General features: G+C 42.2%; 5 protein-coding genes across 6 annotated transcripts; 3 read left to right on the top strand and 2 right to left on the bottom strand.

Annotated features, from left to right (window-relative positions):
- Window positions 1-594: 594 nt before the first annotated feature.
- Window positions 595-2994, bottom strand: RB195_024937 (uncharacterized protein; the record flags this gene model as incomplete). The annotated part of the gene is made up of 1 exon (XM_064212887.1): window positions 595-2994. The coding sequence occupies one exon, from the start codon at window positions 2992-2994 to the stop codon at window positions 595-597; it is 2400 nt and encodes a 799-aa protein (XP_064068768.1).
- Window positions 2995-3074: 80 nt separating this feature from the next.
- On the bottom strand, window positions 3075-3737 carry RB195_024936 (uncharacterized protein; the record flags this gene model as incomplete). Its single annotated transcript, XM_064212886.1, has 1 exon — window positions 3075-3737. The coding sequence occupies one exon, from the start codon at window positions 3735-3737 to the stop codon at window positions 3075-3077; it is 663 nt and encodes a 220-aa protein (XP_064068767.1).
- A 6626-nt stretch (window positions 3738-10363) lies between these two features.
- Window positions 10364-11287, top strand: RB195_024935 (uncharacterized protein; the record flags this gene model as incomplete). The annotated part of the gene is made up of 1 exon (XM_064212885.1): window positions 10364-11287. The coding sequence occupies one exon, from the start codon at window positions 10364-10366 to the stop codon at window positions 11285-11287; it is 924 nt and encodes a 307-aa protein (XP_064068766.1).
- Window positions 11288-11316: 29 nt separating this feature from the next.
- On the top strand, window positions 11317-17387 carry RB195_024934 (uncharacterized protein; the record flags this gene model as incomplete). 2 transcript variants are annotated; one of them, XM_064212884.1, is made up of 4 exons in its annotated part: window positions 11317-11411; window positions 11495-12372; window positions 16907-17182; window positions 17236-17387. In XM_064212884.1, the coding sequence occupies 4 exons, from the start codon at window positions 11317-11319 to the stop codon at window positions 17385-17387; spliced, it is 1401 nt and encodes a 466-aa protein (XP_064068764.1). The 2 variants fall into 2 exon arrangements, with proteins under 2 accessions (XP_064068764.1, XP_064068765.1); XM_064212883.1 differs by lacking the exon at window positions 11317-11411 and having other exon boundaries at window positions 11562-12376; window positions 16917-17182.
- Window positions 17388-17507: 120 nt separating this feature from the next.
- RB195_024933 (uncharacterized protein) lies at window positions 17508-17873 on the top strand (the record flags this gene model as incomplete). Its single annotated transcript, XM_064212882.1, has 1 exon — window positions 17508-17873. The coding sequence occupies one exon, from the start codon at window positions 17508-17510 to the stop codon at window positions 17871-17873; it is 366 nt and encodes a 121-aa protein (XP_064068763.1).
- Window positions 17874-19674: the final 1801 nt, after the last annotated feature.

The following is a 19674-nucleotide window of genomic DNA, read 5'->3' as shown; positions in this document are numbered from 1 at the left end:
TGACCAAAGGATATCAGTATCCTCGTTAGCGAAAGAGCTTCAGTGACCGGAATAGACTTCATGTGTCGGAAGAAGGAAAAGAGTGGCCTCGCAGTAAGCTGAAAAAGGTAACTATAGGAGAGCCAGTACAAAAACAGGAGAAATGCAAAAGACAACTAAGAGGTATCATTGACGGGAATCCGTGATCCAGTTCCATGCCCTGTGCAAAAGGCACCAGACATCAGAGAGTTGCTAGAATTAGAGGCATGCGGTTAGACATCAATATTCAGACACCGGCTTGTTTCAATTTTCTTCAAATTCGCCTTGAATATCCTACTATGTTCGGCTTTAACAATATCCCGCGGTAAGAGCTCCAACCATCTAGCTGTTCTATAGAAGAAGTTATTGAACATCAGGTCAAATTTTCTATGCTGTATTTTAGGGTAATGTAAATTGAAACCACCAGTTCTTTCACTAGTAGGTCTGAAGCACCAATACTTGCTTGGCGTTAATTTGGTTTCATTTCTGAGGATCCGAAAACACAAGATTAGATCGGCGTGTATACGTCTGTTCCTCAAACTGCTCATACCTAATTTTTTGAGACGATCCTTGTAGCTATTCACCGCTAAGTCTGTTGACATTCTTCTGCATAACATACGCGTAAAAGTCTCTTGCACCTTTTCGAGCTTTGCTATATATTTTTTTCTTTGAAGGGCTCCAAATTTGAGAGCCATATTCAAGATGAGGTAAGACGAACGATTTGTATAGACGAGTGAGAATAGTTGGATTAGAGGTGTGAACAATGCGGAATAGTCGAAAAAGGGCCGAGTATGCTTTCCTTACAATATGATCAATATGTTCTGTGAAGTTGAGGTTATAATCCACAAAAATCCCTAAGTCTCTTACAGATTTACAAATTTTAAGAGCTACTCCATTCATACTATACTCAGCCACATTCCCTTTACCTATATGCATAACCAGAGACTTGTCGTGGTTAATGCGCAGATCCCATTTGGAGGCCCAGTCGGACATTTTAGCTAGTGATGTCTGAAGTGCATTGCGTACTTCGAGGTAGTTCTCGTCATCGTATATGCCGTAAATCTTAATGTCATCAGCGTACATTTGGACACTGACGTGAGAAGAGGTTCTGATAACATTAGGTAAGTCGATAGTGTAGATGAGAAACAAGAGAGGGGAGAGAACTCCTCCTTGTGGAACTCCACTTCTGCAAGGGAACTTGGCTGAGTATTTGTGGCCGACTTTGACTGTCATACTTCTCATATTAAGATACGAGATCATCCAATCTATAATATGGCCCGTTATTCCGAAGTACTTAAGCTTAGCAATTAATTTAGAGTGGCATACTTTATCGAAGGCTTTAGACAGGTCAACGTATATTATATCAATCGATTTACCTTGATTGCAAGCTAAGGACCAGTCAAAAATACTATCAATTAGATTAGTAGATGTCGAAGCTCCACCGACAAACCCATGTTGTTGAGCGGGAATCAGATGAAACTTCTTTAGCCAAGACAACAGTTTATCCCTGATAATCTTTTCCATAATTTTGACTGGCGTTGGTAATAAGCTAATAGGACGATAGTTGCTCAGCAGATTAGTACCTGGGGACTTAGGAATTGCTGTAACTATGGCGCTTTTCCACACCTCCGGAACTTCACCTAATAGCATAGAGATGTTAAAGATATGGGCTAGAGGACAACATAAAGTAGCAGCACACTCCTTATATACAATTGGCGGGATTCCGTCATATGTTTCACTGACCGACGGTTTGAGAGACTTGAGATATTTGTAGATATCTGAAGGATGGAAAAATATGGCACGGCACTGCTGTTGGATAGGACCAATGCCAACAATTTCTGGAGTATTATTACTGCACTCTGAAGAAAACACACTGGCAAAATGCAAGGCTAGGGCATTAGCTTTATCAGCATCTCTGATATAAGTAACTCCTGTTTGATCTGTAAGACCAGGAAGTTTTCCATTGCCTTTCATTTTATGCCTTAAGTACAAATAAAAGGGCTTCATGGATTTGCTGTGCACTAAGTGGCGCTCTCGATAACGAAGATATCTTTTCATGTGGAAGTCAATGTCAGAACATACTTTCTTGTACAGCGGGTTATGTAAAGGATGGTTTAGCTCCTCAAAAAGACGTTGTTTCTGAGAGATTAAGGCTTTCAGCTGAGGTGGAAGATTCGAACAAAAGGGGCGAGGAAATCGAAAAGGAACAAATTTTGCAAGACCCTCATAAACCTTCTTGCAGAATCTGCGATAAATGTCCGAACATGAAGAATATTGATTGAATAGAGTAAACCAGTCAACACCAGAAAAGTAATCGTTTAAGGAAAGGTAGTCAGCCGCGAAAAAGTTAGGAAACGGAATTCTTGGAGCTGACATAGATACAGGTGTTTCGAAATGGACAATTGCGTGGTCGGATGAGGCTAGGGGTGGAAGAAGCTCAACATCTAGAGTGTAGGCGCTAGGTGTAAGGAGGATGTCAAGAACCTTATCAGCGTGGGTAGGCAGATTCACATTTTGCACGAAATCAGCACTGGTGAAAAAATCTAAGAAAAGCGATGAAGATGAGTTGAAAGCTACGGAGTTAATCCAATCTATATGTAGATTGAAGTCCCCGAGAATAATAGTTTGATGATTCATAACCGCAAGATCGCTAAGTACGTCTACAAGTTTTTTATCATCAGCAGCAGAACTATTTGGAGGTCGGTATACGAGTATAAAACGAAGTTGCGTCAAATCATCAGCACACAAAATTTCAGCGGAGAGTAAGTCAGCTTTAAGATCGTTGTCACCAGTAACGATTTGAGCACTAATAAATGCCTTGACAAGAACGCACACCCCACCTCCTCTTCTCATGGATCGGTCCGAACGGTAGACATTATAGGGCAGGTTACCAACGAGCTCAGAGTCCAAAATTTTAGTGGTTAACCAAGTTTCAGTAATAAAAATTAGATCCGGTTTGTACAAGCAGAGGAACATTTGTAAGTGATGAATTTTATTGACGAGACTGCGCGCATTAAATAAATATGATTTTAGTGTTGAAGAAGCGCCGTGCGGCTTTACGCGTTTCCCGATGTGTTTCGCTTAATGTCCGAGATGTGCCTTAGTTCGCCACGGTAAACCACCCACTCCCGCTGACTTTTTCCTCTGTTACGCTCGCGTGCTTCTTGTCTCAGTTCATACTCTCGTTTCCTTTCATCAGGTGTCATACTTCTGCGGATATAAACATTGGGAAAACCTGCACCGCGAAGAAGGCGCGCATTAGCAAGCGCTCGACGCCAGTAGAACTGAGAGGGAAAAACGACTTTTACTAGGCGTGGATGTGAAGCATTAGGTTTACCCATCCGGTATAGATCAACTGGACGACAGCTCACATTTAAAGCAAGCAAAATATCGTTGACTTTTTCCTCCAGGTTGTCCAGTCTCTCTGAAGACCCCGAGTCAGGGAGTCCACTGATTACTACGCTTCGCGAGCGCTTGTCCGCTTCAAACTGTTCGGCGAAATCCATCCTAACTTTTTCAGAAAGTGCTGCTAGCATCTTACTTATAACCGGGTCCTTGTTTCGTTCAGCGATAGCGCTGATCAATTCTGCTGCTGATAATTCGTTGTAGTTTGTTTCAATTGTTTGTGAACATTCTGCCGTGCTAGTCTCACCACGAGGATTAGACTGCGACGAAAGTGCAGCTTGTTTTTTTGTGACGCGAGTGGATCTAACTGGCATGATTTAATCTATATTTGACCTACCAAGGAGTTATCGACAACCTAAACGCTCACAGCAGCAGGCGAAAAGAAAAGGATTAGTTAGATGGTTAAAATGCCAGAGAAAAATGATCAAAACGGCAAAGTATAGGGTTTAAGGTAACAGATGATAGAAATGTAGATTGAAGTGTTAAGGAAAAAGAAAAACGATGAAAAGATTAAAGGTAAATTAAATGATTAACACAGTTGTGTGAAAATAGTTAGAATGTTAAAAAAAAGAATGATGGTTATACAAAAAGAATCTAGGATTAAACCGAACGTGTTTAGGGGAGAAAAACAGGAGGAGAAACGTTAGAGAGATAAGTAGGAATAAATTAGAAATTGAAAATGCGAGAGCGAACAATTACGCAGCCACCTGACGCACGACGCACGCAATACGATATGATAAGTTGTGAGGTTATAAAGGCATGCTATCTGAGTATAGGGCGGACGACGTACCGTAAAATGAAAAACGGTGGCGTGCAGATGGATGTGCTAAATTCCGAACTTCAGTTCCGAAACTCCCAATTTTCAGGCTTTTTGGGTTATGAATTCCGATTTCCAATATTTCAGAACTAGTTCCCGCACATCGCAGGGTAAGGCTCTTTGAGGAATCTTTTTTCAACCAGGTGGATTTATATTTTGAAAGGTCACCATAATTCAAGTCTTCTAATAAAAAAGAGATTCTTGTCAGAAACGTGACCACGGAGCATCAAAATAGAAGGGCAAAATCTAGTGCACTTTTGCTTGGGAATGCTTAGACAAAGAGCATTCCAATAGACAATCTGTGAGAGTTGCACACTCGCACAGCTGGCAGATCTGCTGGACAAAGACGGTAGAATTGTGTTGTGCCGGGAGCCGGGATCAGACAAAGAAGTTTGAGCAGTATATAAGCAGTCTAACAGTGTTTATTTATCATTCAGAGCATTCTCGTGCATCGAACCTCCTAGCATTTCTCTAAGTATTTCATTTGCTCATTTCATTTTGTACTCGATTCTAAAGTGTTCCCTTATCTTTGTCGTTAGCTCTATCCTCGCTCATGTATATTACGTTTTTATGTTCGTTTGTACTGTATTTGTAGTCAGTAGTAGTTTCAATAAAATTTAATTACCCAAGTTTGAGGCATACTTGCGTGGCTAAAAAATACACTGAACTACTGATTACTCAACTCTAGAGATCGACTCAGCGCACTTCTATTTAAACAAGCCTGCTTAGCCAAATAACTTGAAATAAGGCGGTTTCCAGAACAACATCTGCAACGGCAATACGACCTCGTTAGTGCTCTTCGTCAGTAGCTGTAAAAGTTTAAGTTTGTTCGGAGTACTGCAACAAAAAAAAAACTTTCTTCAATTTTTTTTTACAAACTTATTTAAAACAAGTGAGGTCCAAAAAAAGATGTCCAGCGGTTAGTTAATTAGTCGGCGCAATACAGCGGGTGGAAAACCGGCTGCCTTCCGAGCTCTGCAACTTTTTTCGCGAGAGACCGAAGCAAGCATCAAACGAGCTTCTCGTCAGCTTCCCTCGAATTGAATTGACCAATTCTTGAAGCTGATCGAAGAGTACTGTTGCTGTGATAGTTTTGTCTGCAGGAAGTAGGGTCAGCAACCGTCGCCGCGAAGTCGCCGCAAGCCGCGAAGTGATTGAGCCAGCGGTTGACCATCTGACAGGAAACAGTGTCCTAGCCTAACGTGCTGTCAATGTTTGCGGCCGCTCTGCTCGTGTTGCGTTGTTGTCGTTTTCTAGATGATCACTAGACTTTGACTTTGATGACTTCTAGACACACTAGACTGTTCATTTATAACGTTTTGCAAGTTAACAAAAGCGTGTACGCAAACCTTTATATACCCACATATGAGGAGTTCCAAGAGCATTCTACAGCGTTCCTGCGCTAGAGCACTCGATTCATAAATAGGAAATTCTGGATTTTTAAAGAGATTTCGGTGCAATAGTTTCCGAAAAACCTGATAGTTAAGTGAACCTAAGCCAAACGATCCGCTAATAAAACAACGCCGCTCGTAAATTATGTCCCAAAATCTGTTTAAAAACGTTGAATTCCCTGAATAAAATGAATGTTTGAGAACACCAATCTGAACAATCTTGAATAGCTAATTTCAAATGTTTTTCAAAATCCGATTTTATCAAGAATAGCTAATTTCAAATGTTTTTCAAAATCCGATTTTATCAACTTGAACTGGAAACAATCATTTTTCTCGAACCTCAGTTAATTAGCTTATGACCTGCAGATCTTCACATTGGTGTTTGCCGCGAATACGTCATGGTGGAATGATAATATGTTCTATGTAGGACAGAGAGCAAAATTTTCAAATACAAGTACTATCTCTTCCTTTTAAAATATCACGTTACCGTTGACAATGTGCGACAGCGGATGCCAGTTTTCAAATGGCCAAGTTAAGGAAATTTTGACTTTCACAAAAGCAAAACTTCAGCTGATTCTGAGGATCATTCTCGTACGTTTAACAGCAGGAAGTAGTCAGGGATTTTCTCAGCAGAAAGTAGTCCGGAATTTTCTCAGCAGGAAATAGTCTACTTAACTATGCGAAACCCAGTTTCGAAAATATGATGCAGCATATTCAGTCTCTTTCGTATACTTCTCCCACTCAGGGCAGTTATCGAAACCTAAGTATGGACCTCCGGCTTCTTATGCAACAGCTCTGTGGTCAGCAATAGCTAGGCAATTCTGTGGCCATTTCGTACTAAAACGTAACAATTGCATTTGAAAACATATGAACAGAAAAGATAGTTCTACCGACTCACTAATCACAAGAATTATGCTGAAAATCCTAACACAAGGAAAAAAGAACTGGTTCTCATTTATGCGTTCTAATATGGTAAGCATAGCAAGAATCAAATAAAGCAAATTTCGTAGTTCTTATCGAATTTTCTAGCTCCTTCGGTGATTGCAGTGATGATCACCAAATATCTATCCTTTTGCACATTTAAAAACCAAATCACAAATAAAGTCCATAAGTTATTGGAAGAGCTTTCAGCAGTTCAGTTTATTGGCATTCTAAGATATCACTATGTGACATGTCCCTAATAGGATATCACTATGTGTCATGTCCCTAATCTCACCATCTGCAGTCTGAGCCTTTATTCTTTCGCAGATGCACGCATACAAGAGAAGATCGTAAGTGTTTCCATACCGAAAAACATAGGACTGCTCAAAGCTATATCATCTACTATAACATAAAGGGCTAATCTGTCCGTCGGACGCGAATTCCCACGGACACTCAGAGAACAAGTTTGACTCAAACTTGGATAGTTAATTTAGCACTCTCGATTGCTTTCTTCCTATTCGCTCAAATACCCGCATAAGCAAGGTTAGAGCGCGTTGCAGAAATTCGACGCGGTAGACCTGCAGCGAAAATCTAAAAAAAACATAAAATCAATCGGTGTTCAAGGCCATCGTTGTATTAATTTAATTATTATTCATGTATTAATTTATTATTTACCAGTCTGAGCGCACGGCTAAAGCCGGACTTCAGACTTTCTCTGGTGTTCGTTCCGCTCGCCAGCACTGATTAATGAAAATAATAATAGTTACATTTTCTGTGAAATTAGAATTGTGTTTTTCTAACAACGTTTTCTTCTTTTTCTTAAAGGAAATTTAGGCTAAAGATTTCATAGTTTTCTTTGTAAACGCGTCAGTTCTATATTTGGAGAACATTCTCAACTTCACCTTTAAGCACTCCATCGATACCAATGTAATATAGACACGACTTGGAATCATTACTTAAAGCATAGGTTTCCCTCTTTTTTCCCCCAACAGTTATCACAGAATGATGTTTCACATAAAATGAGATGAACGACATCATCCTACTGATAAAAATAGCGTTCCACATCAGATCATGTAAGCAGGTGCCCACTATATAAGCAGCAGTTAGTATTCTTCTTCCACTTTCTGAAGAACGGAGGAGTCGCAGAGGTGAAAAACAACGTGGAAAGTGGATACGAGCATGATACGTTTGCAACGTCCCATTTATCTTTTGAAGGTAAATGGGCACACGAAGTAACTGCGCGATACTTCTACACCACACCACACCACACCGCACCACACCGCACCACACCACACCACACCACACCGCACCACACCGCACACACCACCACACACCACACCGCACACACCACCACACACCACACCGCACACACCACCACACACCACCACCACCACCACCACCACCACCACCACCACCACCACCACACACACACACACACACACACACACACACACACACACACACACACACACACACACACACACACACACACACACACACACACACACACACACACACACACACACACACACACACACACACACACACACACACACACACACACACACACACACACACACACACACACACACACACACACACACACACACACACACACACACACACACACACACACACACACACACACACACACACACACACACACACACACACACACACACACACACACACACACACACACACACACACACACACACACACACACACACACACACACACACACACACACACACACACACACACACACACACACACACACACACACACACACACACACACACACACACACACACACACACACACACACACACACACACACACACACACACACACACACACACACACACACACACACACACACACACACACACACACACACACACACACACACACACACACACACACACACACACACACACACACACACACACACACACACACACACACACACACACACACACACACACACACACACACACACACACACACACACACACACACACACACACACACACACACACACACACACACACACACACACACACACACACACACACACACACACACACACACACACACACACACACACACACACACACACACACACACACACACACACACACACACACACACACACACACACACACACACACACACACACACACACACACACACACACACACACACACACACACACACACACACACACACACGTCAGACTAAGCCCGTTATTATATGCTATGATTATTGATCAGCATTATCGAACAAACTGCGACGCTCAGATCCCAACCATTTCTATACATTACGGAAGTAGAGGACCATTGCCTCAGACGAAGTCTCTCATCCTACTTCCCTCGCCTCGTTTCTGATTACAGGTCACATCTGTGCTGTTGATCATGTAATTCTATCCCTTCGTTTTAATTTTTCAAATCTACAAATCTGAACACACTATTGAGATATTTCACCCATGCAGAGAACGTTGCGAAGTATAGAAAGGGAGCAGGAAAGTCCAATTGCAAGTATGTGTAGAGGGCTAAAAGGACAACAAACTACGCCTAATTACCATAATTACGACGTGACGTTTTCATACAGGCGTAGTTCTGCACGATGTAATATTCGATGGATAGAAAATTGAATTCTGAATCAGAGAAGAAGAAATAGATAAGCTAGTTTTGGTGTCTTCATGAAAGTTTCGAACATTTCCGTTTCGCCTTGTTTGGCAGGCTTAAATGCAGCATACCACGAATGTGAGTGAGTGTAATGAGAGAAACCGCTGGACAAGTTAGAGATAGGGTTGTAGATTGCGGGATCAGGGGGTGGTTCCAGTCATCTCTCTGTAATCCTTGTAAAGGAAAAAACGGCGTGAAAGACTCCGTTTTCACAACGATTTCAGCTGCAACGCGCCACGTTTATACGCGCGCCGTATCCGGGTGCGCAGCAGCCAGAACCACTCGTGATACCGCAATCTACAACTCTATCTATAGCTTTCTCCGTGGGTTTCCTTACCACGTCAGATTCGTGGGATGCTGCCTTTAAGACAGCGAATGAACGAGCGAACGATGACTCAGCTTTGTAATCTAACGAAGACTTGTCAGTTTTTGTCAGAAAGCAAGAGCATCTTAAACGAAATCAAACAATGTTTGCTTTGTGTCTAGTGTGATACAGGTCTTCAGTAGTAGATGTTAACTGCAGTGATATTCTTTTTGAAGGAACAGAATTCCTTCATGAAATATGCAAATAAGTCATTGTAGGATTCGGAATGTAAAATCTTCTTGCGATAAGTGGCAAGGTGCTCAAATGAACGATCTGATAGTTAGCTTTCTATTAGTACGGATGGAAACATTGTAGAGATCTACAAAACTTTCTGTTGACTATATTTCAGTGTGCAAAACAATTACTTCGGGATTTTTGCTGAAGAAAGGTCACAAAAGTGTAGCTGTTGCTTCCAAAAACCCCATTTTAGCTTTTTTATTCTATAGATCTCCGACCAATTATACAGCGGGAAACTGATTTTGCAGCTTAATACACAATCGGGATTTCACTTCTAGGATTTACAAAGATACGTTAACTAGTGAAAGTTGTAAGTCCATTACTAAAATGGTGAACACAGTTCAACATTAACAGGCGAGGAACATTCCTCAGTCAGATATCCGAAAATCTAGAGCTGTTTGGGACGTCGCGTGCGACTCTGACCACCTTCCAGTTCCTCTCAGCTTCAAGACACGGTTCCACAAGAGAAACCGAGGAGTTCCTCTTCAACCGAAAATCGACATGGCAGGTCTGAAAGACCATGAATGCAGAACAAAATTCCGCCAACGTGTGTCTATTCATCTTGGAGAAGGGACCAGGAAGAAGCTTAGCGATGCGGATTCTTACACAAAGTGCATCCGGGACACTGCAAGGGAAACGCTTCCGGTTCTATTGCCCCGGAAGAAGTTTGCCTTTGCATCTGCGGAAACAAAATCCACATACAATTCTGTATGTGTCCGCGCGCAGCGCTGGTGACTCCAACCAGGAAAAGCATTTTAAAAGGAAGCTGCATCGTCAACTGCAACAAGACCGCGATAACAAGTGGACGTCAAGAGCGATGCAGTTTGAGAAGGCGTGGGAGGACAGGAACCCGCGGAAAGCCTATGCTTTACTAAAACAGTATAGCGGCAAAATGAAAAGATGTTCCCCTGTCTTCACTGCCAATGGGGTAGCTGTCGGTGAAGCAACCCTTTCAATTTGGAGAGAACACTTTAAGACTTTGCTGAACCGGCTAGCACCGTCAGCTCCTGAACTCGAACACGTTCATAGACCAACATATGCGGTTAACGAGGAGCCACCGAGCGAGTCGGAAGTTCTAGTCTGTATTCAAAAAATGAAGAATGGAAAATCTGGGCGAGACGACGAGATTAACGCAGAAATGCTAAAATATCTTCCTCCGTCTGGGATTCGTGAGATGACAAAGATAATCTGTTCAATATGGATAGACGAAAGGATACCTCATTCGTGGAGGCACGCTATCATAATTCCCCTCCACAAGAAGTTATCCGTCACGGACCCCAGGAATTATCGAGAAATCTCTTTGCTGCGTGTTATGTATAAGGTATTGGAGCGCATTATCCTGGACCGACTCATTAAACATCACGAAGAAACAACGCGCGACGAGCAAGCTGGCTTTCGTCCTGGCCGATCTACGATTGACCAGGTTTCATCGTCAGGAGAGTGATCGAAATCTGGCAGCGGTATTCGAAGCCAATGCAACTAGCGTTTCTGGACTTTGAAGCCGCGTTCGACTCTTCTCACCGAGGCCGTCTTCTCAACGCGCTTCGCGCCGATGGAGTACCAGGAAAGTTCGTTCGCTTGCTCGATGACATGAATCAACGAACAACTGCTGCAGTTCGAACACCAGCCGGATGTACAATACCGTTTGAAGTGGTAACTGGAGTAAGACAAGGGACGGCGACAGGACCTTCCTGTTTAATTTCGCCATCGACGACATTATGCGAAGAACAGTCGACCAGTGTCCTGCCGACATTGTCTTAGCACCATCAAGGTGTCCCTTGACTGATCTCGAGTACGCCGACGATGTTGTTATATTCGCGGAAAGTAGTACGAAACTTCAACATGTTGTCAACCTTGTATCGAAGCTGGCTGCAGCCTACGGACTACGCCTACGCCCTGATAAATGCAAACAGATGTGGATCTCTTCGAGACCACGAACGGGAATCAGGGTGGACGGACAACCAATGGAACTCGTCGATGAGTTCTGTTACCTAGGCTCTACGCTGAAAAACAAAGGCAGCTTCGAGAGAGATGTTCAGCAAAGATGCGCTAAGGCCACTTCTGCATTTAACTCCTTAACGAAATGCCTGTGGTCGACACCCATCACCAACGAAGTCAAGCTGCGAGTCTACCTATCCGCAATTCGCCCCATCATGATGTACGGATCGGAGACTTGGGCAGCACCATCAACGGTTATGGAAAGGCTTGACTGCACGGGAAGAAAGCTGCTGAGACGGCTACTTGGCTACTTTTGGCCTAGGGTATGTCACAATGAAGATCTTAATGCAGAAATTGATGTGATATACCGGCGGATGACACGTGGAAGACATCAACATCTTGCACCGCCATCGAAAGTGGCTAAAGTAAATAGTCTTCGCTTCATTGGTCATATATTAAGGAGAACGGCAGATCCCAAGCTCTCGCAGAAGATCGAGAAGGTTGAGCACAGCTGTTTTCAAGGACGGCACACCTCGGCGAAGATGCGGGTAATCGCGTCAGACGATGACATCATCCCGCCGAATAAGTCAAGTAAGTAAGTGAACAGGGCAAATGCGACAAGTCATGACCATCGTTAATTCTCACAAAAAAGGTTGGACTGGACAATTAAAGAAGTTCACTTACGTGGCTCAAACGTCTCTTTTTGCTACCTTTCTGAGGTGTGACGTCTTGAGCAAGCATTCGTTAGTTTATACTCTGCGGAGCGTTACGTTTCGCCTCAACTCCCTGTCAACGTTAAATGTAATCAGATCTTCTTTCATCGTTTCCATCCAGGTCTTCCTTTCCAATCTGGGTTTGAGAACATTCAAAACTTCAAAAACTTTGAGAACTTCAAAGCAGCTTGAAGAAGGGGATTTGATGGTGTCTTTAGCTGACAAAAGAAAGAAGGTCTTTTTGTGAGTAGTTCAAAAGACGAGGCACGATGTTGATGTTTTCCATGAGTCGTCCGGCTGTATACTACGTCCACCTCTGCGTAAAGTTCCTTAGGTATACCTTAGCCCAGAAAAGCCGAGTAGCCGTCCAAACAGCTTTCTATCTATGCAATTGAGCTTCATCATCATAGACAGTGCTTCCTAAGTGTAGGATGCGTAACAACGATAGTGCAAATTGCAGACAGGCATATCCACAGCTTGACTTAGCAAGGAGGGTCTACCGAAGACTTCTCGTTGAGGATTTGAATTCCTAATTGATTCCAGCGGACCTTTTTTGAATATCTCTCACAGTTGGCGTTATTCTACAACATACAGCACAAATGCGTAAGTTAGTACGTAAGTTCAACAGTACTCCCCAGTGAGTTCAATCAATTGTCCGACTTGATTCGCGTTGATGATCTCGGGGACCTCTTCTGTTTACTTTTACCAGAGCGGAGTGGTAACCCACACGCCGCAGTTTGCTGCATGTCTCCGCTGCTTGAATCTGATATTACTACATCGTTCTCGACTAAATATCGACCAAAGGAGGTCCGCATAGTTCTAGAATGACGTGAAGGGAACATTATTGACATTATTTCTGGTAAGTCATCAACGGCAGAGTTAAACAGGAAGGATATCATGACTACCACTTGTTTCACTTAAGGTACCATTTTGAACGGTGAACTGCATCCGGCTTGTGTTCGAAACACAAAACAGTTGGATTTTTTCGATACACGTCAATTAATTGGAGAAACGACGCTTCTTATGACCAGATTCATGAACGTTCCCATTAACCCACCATCCGTCCCGCTGAGTGGACGCGACTCCCGCATAAAAAGTTGGCATTCACGAACCCTCGTGAAAGCGGGAGGGCTACCGTTTACCTGACCATAAGAGCAGTCGATTATACTACTAGGTAACGAAACTTCTGCGTTTTTCCCATTCTTTCAAAATATCCATGTGTATTTACAACACCTGAAATCTTCTAGTTTGTTAGGAATTGTTTCTTCTTTGACATTTCACTCGATCTATTTCTTGCAATCTCTCAAGAGTATCTCTTGCTAGGGTCTATACAACTGCGTTCTAGAGTTTTGCGAATTCTGCGATCGGCTGACGGTGAGCCACAGAATTTGAGCGGATTTGTCCGCAAAGTTTGCAAGAATTCAATCACGGTATTCTTCTCTGCCATGCTGCTGGATTCCAGCAGCGAAATCTTCAGTGCGGGTCAACTCATTATTCAAACAGTGAAATTACAGTCTCACGGTAAAAATGGTTGCACCACTGTTGACTGGAAACTGAGTGTGTATCATAAAACAGCGAAATCAAAAAAAAAAAAAAAAAAAAAAAACAGAAAGTCCTTTTCAAGCATAGGACATTCAAAGAGATATCATAACACGTTTTGCACCAAAGTTGCATAGTACGCTATACTTCTCACATATTTTGAAATCAAATGCAAGTTTGAAAAATTGTAGAACACTTCTAATTGCAAAAATAGGCCGCACTTGGCTTGTTATATGGATCCTGACATCCGTAGGTTTCATGCAGAGATTTGCAAATTTTGGAGTCGTCTGGATCAGAAGTCAGGTACAGTGGCACTTGAGGAAGTTTTTTTTTTCAATCCTGTGAAAGAAGAGAAATGGAAGAAATGAAACTCAAAACCAACGTAATCCCCTCCTATGCATATAGCATTTAGATTTTAATGTATTTGCACCTTTTAAGCATATGTCGGATGTTTTTGATAATGTGACATCTGTCACAATTGTGAAGGTGTCTGCATTTTTTTTCTATAAATTACCTATAATATAATATAATATGGTAACGGTGTAGGAAAGAGAATGAATTCGTTATCTGCGATAGCCCTATTATCTGCCAGCATATGCTGATTGCCTCTAGCGCTGACAACGTTGTTTTTCTAACACGGGTACTAGCATGAGGATGCAAGTGTGCTTAACAAATGTCAAAATCGAAAGAGTTCCTCTATAAATTACCACAAAAGCCTATACATTACCTTGAAAAGTACGAGCACTTTTTAGCATATGCAAAAACTGTGATCAGTGTATGTAAAAACATTGTCTATAACGTTCCCACCATTAATATAACAAACTTTCGCGGCTTTCGTCGCATTATATAAACTCACTGTCTACAAGTGACTAGTTTGCAGCGAAAGTGCAAGAAATTTGTAAAATCGATCACTGCCGTTGTATTCTATAAAATACGCAGATATGTGATCAGGGTACTCGATTACAGAAGTCAATTTCTTCCACAAAACAACAAAACACAAAAGAAGAAACGCAATCATTGTCTAAGGCAAGGTTCACCACTTTCTCCCCTTGTCTCGCTCCTCATCATTGTCCATAACAGCAGTGTTAAACGGATTGCTCCGTCCCCTTGTTCAAACGTTACCTACAAACTTTTATCACACATTCAATCTCGAAATTCTCCTGTGCGATGTGAGATGCGAACCTGTGAGCGTCAGCGGCCTTATTAGCAAACTATACAATAGATAGATTCAATTGTCTCGGTTTGATGCCCTCTTCATCTTAAAGTGCCTGTGAGGATTCGCATCAGACAGACGGATGGACAATTTGGCGTCTTTTAAAATAGTATATAGTTTAAAATCTCTAGAAATTAAATGGACAAATTGAATGGTCCACACGACGCCAGGCATGAAAATCGCAATGTCGTGGGTTTAATTGAACTACCTTTTAAAAGAAAACAAACACTTCGTAGTACGATTTAATAACTTGTGTGCTTCATCTCGAATCACACCGCTCCGTTCTTGTCATCTAGGTGCTAGAAGGTCGTAGTCGCTCTCGTTGACTGCCCTTCCCCAGTAAAATGAATTATAGAAAATGAACAAATACTTTGAAAGGACGCCCACAAGACGACGTCACTGGCTATAACAAGAGGTCAGAGTATAGCATAAACACTGTACAATCCGCTGTCTTGGAAATAAAAAAGAAAAAATGCACGAATCCTTACCGGTATGGAAACTGCCAAACGACTTCTAAAAACAAGCGTTTAGAAATCCTTCACGCCGCATCCTCCGTTATCCAGTCTCATCTTTATTAAGGACATCACCCGTGAACGCTTGTGAATTTGCCGCGTCCTAGTCTTCAAATTTAAAAGTTAAAAGCAATGATAATTGGAAATTTCAGCTGCAGATCTTGCGTTCGAATTATAATCCTGTTTATCCGCCAAACCTGCGGATCTCTCACCAGAACGACCACTGCCGGTTATGGAACTACGGGGCGCATCCCCAGATGAGGGATATTGGGCTGCTCGCGGAACAAAAGCGCCCTGAGATGCAGATGGAATTAGGGGACGGCCACCTGTTTCTACTGCGCCAGGAATCACTCAAAATACCATTGTATCCCGCATGTGGGTCCGGCCAAAACTGCCAAAACCCGTGGGCTAATGACTAGCAGCTGCACAAGAGGCAATTCAGAGTCGGCTCCTACCCATGAGTTTTAAAATTATACGTAAGGTACAGTAATAGCAGTTCCCTGACATCGCAGAAAAATCCGGAACGGTTATGCGGGGGAGGACGGGTTGTAGGAGCCATATACGCGATTCAGAAAACTACTAAGATGACTATCCATACATATAACGCACACACGCTAACATCGGAAGAGGCCACTGAAGATAGGATGGTGCAAGCCAGGAAGATTAACTACGACGTCATCGGACTGACCGAAATGAGACGACGTCACCCTCACAACGCCATATATGAAACTGAAAAAATGAAGAACTGTAAGATGTGACATTAGAGGAGTTGGTGTCCCCGTCAGCAAGAGAATGGTAAAGAAAATTAACCTTGAACAGCTTACGACCCAAATCGAACGTTTGCGGATGCGCAGATCTGATTCAACGCCACCTCTAACAATTTCCGTCGTTTATGCTCCAACACCAAGCTATGAAGAAGTCGATGCTCTCTATGAGGACCTACAGAAGTTCTTCAGAGAAGATCATATCTTCTAAAGAGTCACTTTCCAAAATTGGCCCCAGAAGGATGCATGAGGAACTCAGCGCCGTCTCCACGGCCTACGATGGAACGAAGAGGATCAGAGGCTTTCCAGAAACTCTTGAACTAGTACACCTTCGTGGAGCAGCACGAGCCGCAGGCGACCAATAACTCCTGTCTGAGCTCGCAGGGGCTTGCAGAGAGCCGATAAAAGAAGACCTTAAAGGAAGAAGAGCATCAGTGTCGGCTGAAGCTGCAGAGGCGGGAAAGAGCATCCGTCATGCCCGTCGAGTCATCCATTTGCAAGATGAAGATGACTGCTCTCCGGACCCCAACTCAAGCAGAACAGCCATAACATCGAGAAGTGGAGTGGAGAAAATCATCTACGACTTCTCTCATCTATTCGGCACCCATGTGAACTTGCCGTCTCACCATCTAAAGGAAGATCGACGTAACCGTTTCCGAGGTTCTCCCTTCCGCAGTACGTCATATTTTCGTGTTCGAAAGATTCATGTTCAGATTCAGCTTCAGCTCCCCAAATATTCCAGTCTGAACATTTGAAGACTCTCCAGCCAGTTCTTATCAACTCTGGCGGGGCCCTTCACACGTTACCTATTGGAATACAAGGTTCCTTAACATTGGAATACGAACAAAACCGTGTTGTTGCGTAAGAAGGGAGACTCGCATGACATCCGGAAGTATCGCCCAATCTTGTAACAATCCGTCATCTACAAGCCCTTTACAAGAGTAATCCTAAACAGGATTGAAAGAACATTAGATGAAAGGCAGTAATGCAAAAAACCAGAATTTCGAAAAGTGTTAAGCGCGATCTCATTCACACTGTTTCGAAGCTTATCGAACTATCGCAAAAGATGACGGTATGTCTCACATTCATCGACATAAAGAAGGCCTTCAGCTCAATTGAGAATGAAGCATTCATGGAAGCCTTGTACAACCAAGACGTCATAACTCAGCCCATAAAGGCATTTCGAGAGTTGTACAGTAACATTACGCCCGGAATTTCGCCATTCTTCAAAAATATCATCTTCGACTTGAAGAGAGAGGTCCAACAAGATGGTACACTCTCACCTAAAGTATCAACGGCCACTCTCGAGAACGCAATCCGAAGGCTGGAATGGAGTGGAACACGGGAGTGAAAAATGATGATCGGCAACTACACCATCTACGCTTTCCTGATGACATTGTTCTGATATTATTTACTATCAGCCAGCGAAGCTAAAGCGGGATCGATTTCGACAAAATATGGAAACATCGGCATTCTGTGAAAATCTGTGAAAGACGAAATCTGTTCATGCGAAACAGAGCCCCATTTACGCTAAGCGGAATGCAAACATATCCGAATTTACGTCTACCTGGTAGGGAAGGTCTTGGGAGAACAAAAGTGATACGAAAAAACATAAATCTGGACTCTAGTAAGAAAAGTTCATTCCTATACTATACTCTAAATTGAGTAAATTTTCATGAGGTATGTACTGAGTTATGGGACTTTGTTCGAATTCACAGATATACTGATGCCAAAAGTCCGAATTTTCGTAATTTCCCTCGTTGCGGGACAACGGTAGTACATTTTTAAAAAATTCTGCCGCCATCTTCAAATAGAACATCAAAAGAAACTCTTTGCCGTCAATTTTTACAAAAAAAAGAAGAGGGGAAATTTATCATTTTCTCAACCAAGTTCCAAAAAAAAAAGCCTGGTTAAGGTCAGCAAATCTCGCAGAAACATCAACATGATCATCCGTATCCACAACTCTGTTAAATTATAACTGAAGTGACATTTCCTGTAAATGTTGTTACTCAGCAACTCGTGCATCCTTTTTTTGCACTAATTTTACTCATATTTCCAATTGTAGATGTTTTTAGCATAGAAATGCCGTCAAAATTCTCTTTTTTTAGTGATAATATAAAAGTGGTCGTTGTTGAATGAGAAATATCCTCACTTAGCTCATTAATGCTGAATATAAGATCGTTCCTCTGTCAGGGATTGATTTTTGACGGCTTCAGTAAAACTGGAGCTACATCGCCGTGCGCAACTCACTCGCACCAGACCGCCACCTCTCGTCAATCTACACATCAGCCACCTTAATAAATAGGTGGATCTTCAATATACTAAACCGATGGCAGCGCCAGAGCAGTGTGTAGGCTATAATGGAAATGAAGGTTGCTTCCTACGGTCTCTTAGTACTCAATACGGATTCATCTAAGGTTCGTTCTATTTCTCACACATAAAATGATGATACAAAAACTGTAGTGCTAGATTTGATAGTTGTGATATAAATTTTATCAGAAGGATGAAAATTTTAGAATTACCTATATTTGAACGTTTCATTTTTCATTTCATTATCCTCATAATTTTTACGAGGTCATTTATAATCCTTCATGTTACTTTAAGTATTTGATGGTTTGTCCTCACATTGACAGTAGACTGTAAATCCTGGATACGATATTGCACTCTTCAAATCAGTGAAGCCAACCCGACGTCATCAAGCATAGCTTAGAGCTAGCAAGTAAGCACTAACTCGTCTATCCTCAAGATTAGCTCAAGAAGCACACTAGTTCCACTGCGAGAAGTATAAATAATAATATCTTTCGCCTCATGTGAACTCATCTCTGCTAAACTGATCTCTCTGTACAGGTTTCGAGTCTTCCTCGATAAATTATTTAAGTATTAGACGATTTGCAGTAAAAATGTCGAATATGACCCCATACCCCAACCTTGAAACTGCTTGAACCAGCTTGAACCTGCTTTTATCCAGCAATTCTGAAGGTTGCCATTTCCACTCAGCTACAAAACCAGTGGTTTGTTGAGGCCTAGCTTATTAAAAGGAAAAGCTCCGATAAGGAAGCAAAAGGGATCTACTGCTCAGCATACAAAAAAAATGAAACACTGTTTTTAAGCTTAGCTTGAACAGAACACTCAACTTCAGAGGAATAAGAAAA

Source organism: Necator americanus, chromosome X (assembly GCF_031761385.1).
Source record: "Necator americanus strain Aroian chromosome X, whole genome shotgun sequence".
Classification (NCBI taxonomy): Eukaryota; Metazoa; Nematoda; class Chromadorea; order Rhabditida; family Ancylostomatidae; genus Necator; species Necator americanus.
The sequence above is the reverse complement of the archived record's forward strand: the minus strand, read 5'-3'. Positions and strand labels throughout refer to the sequence as shown.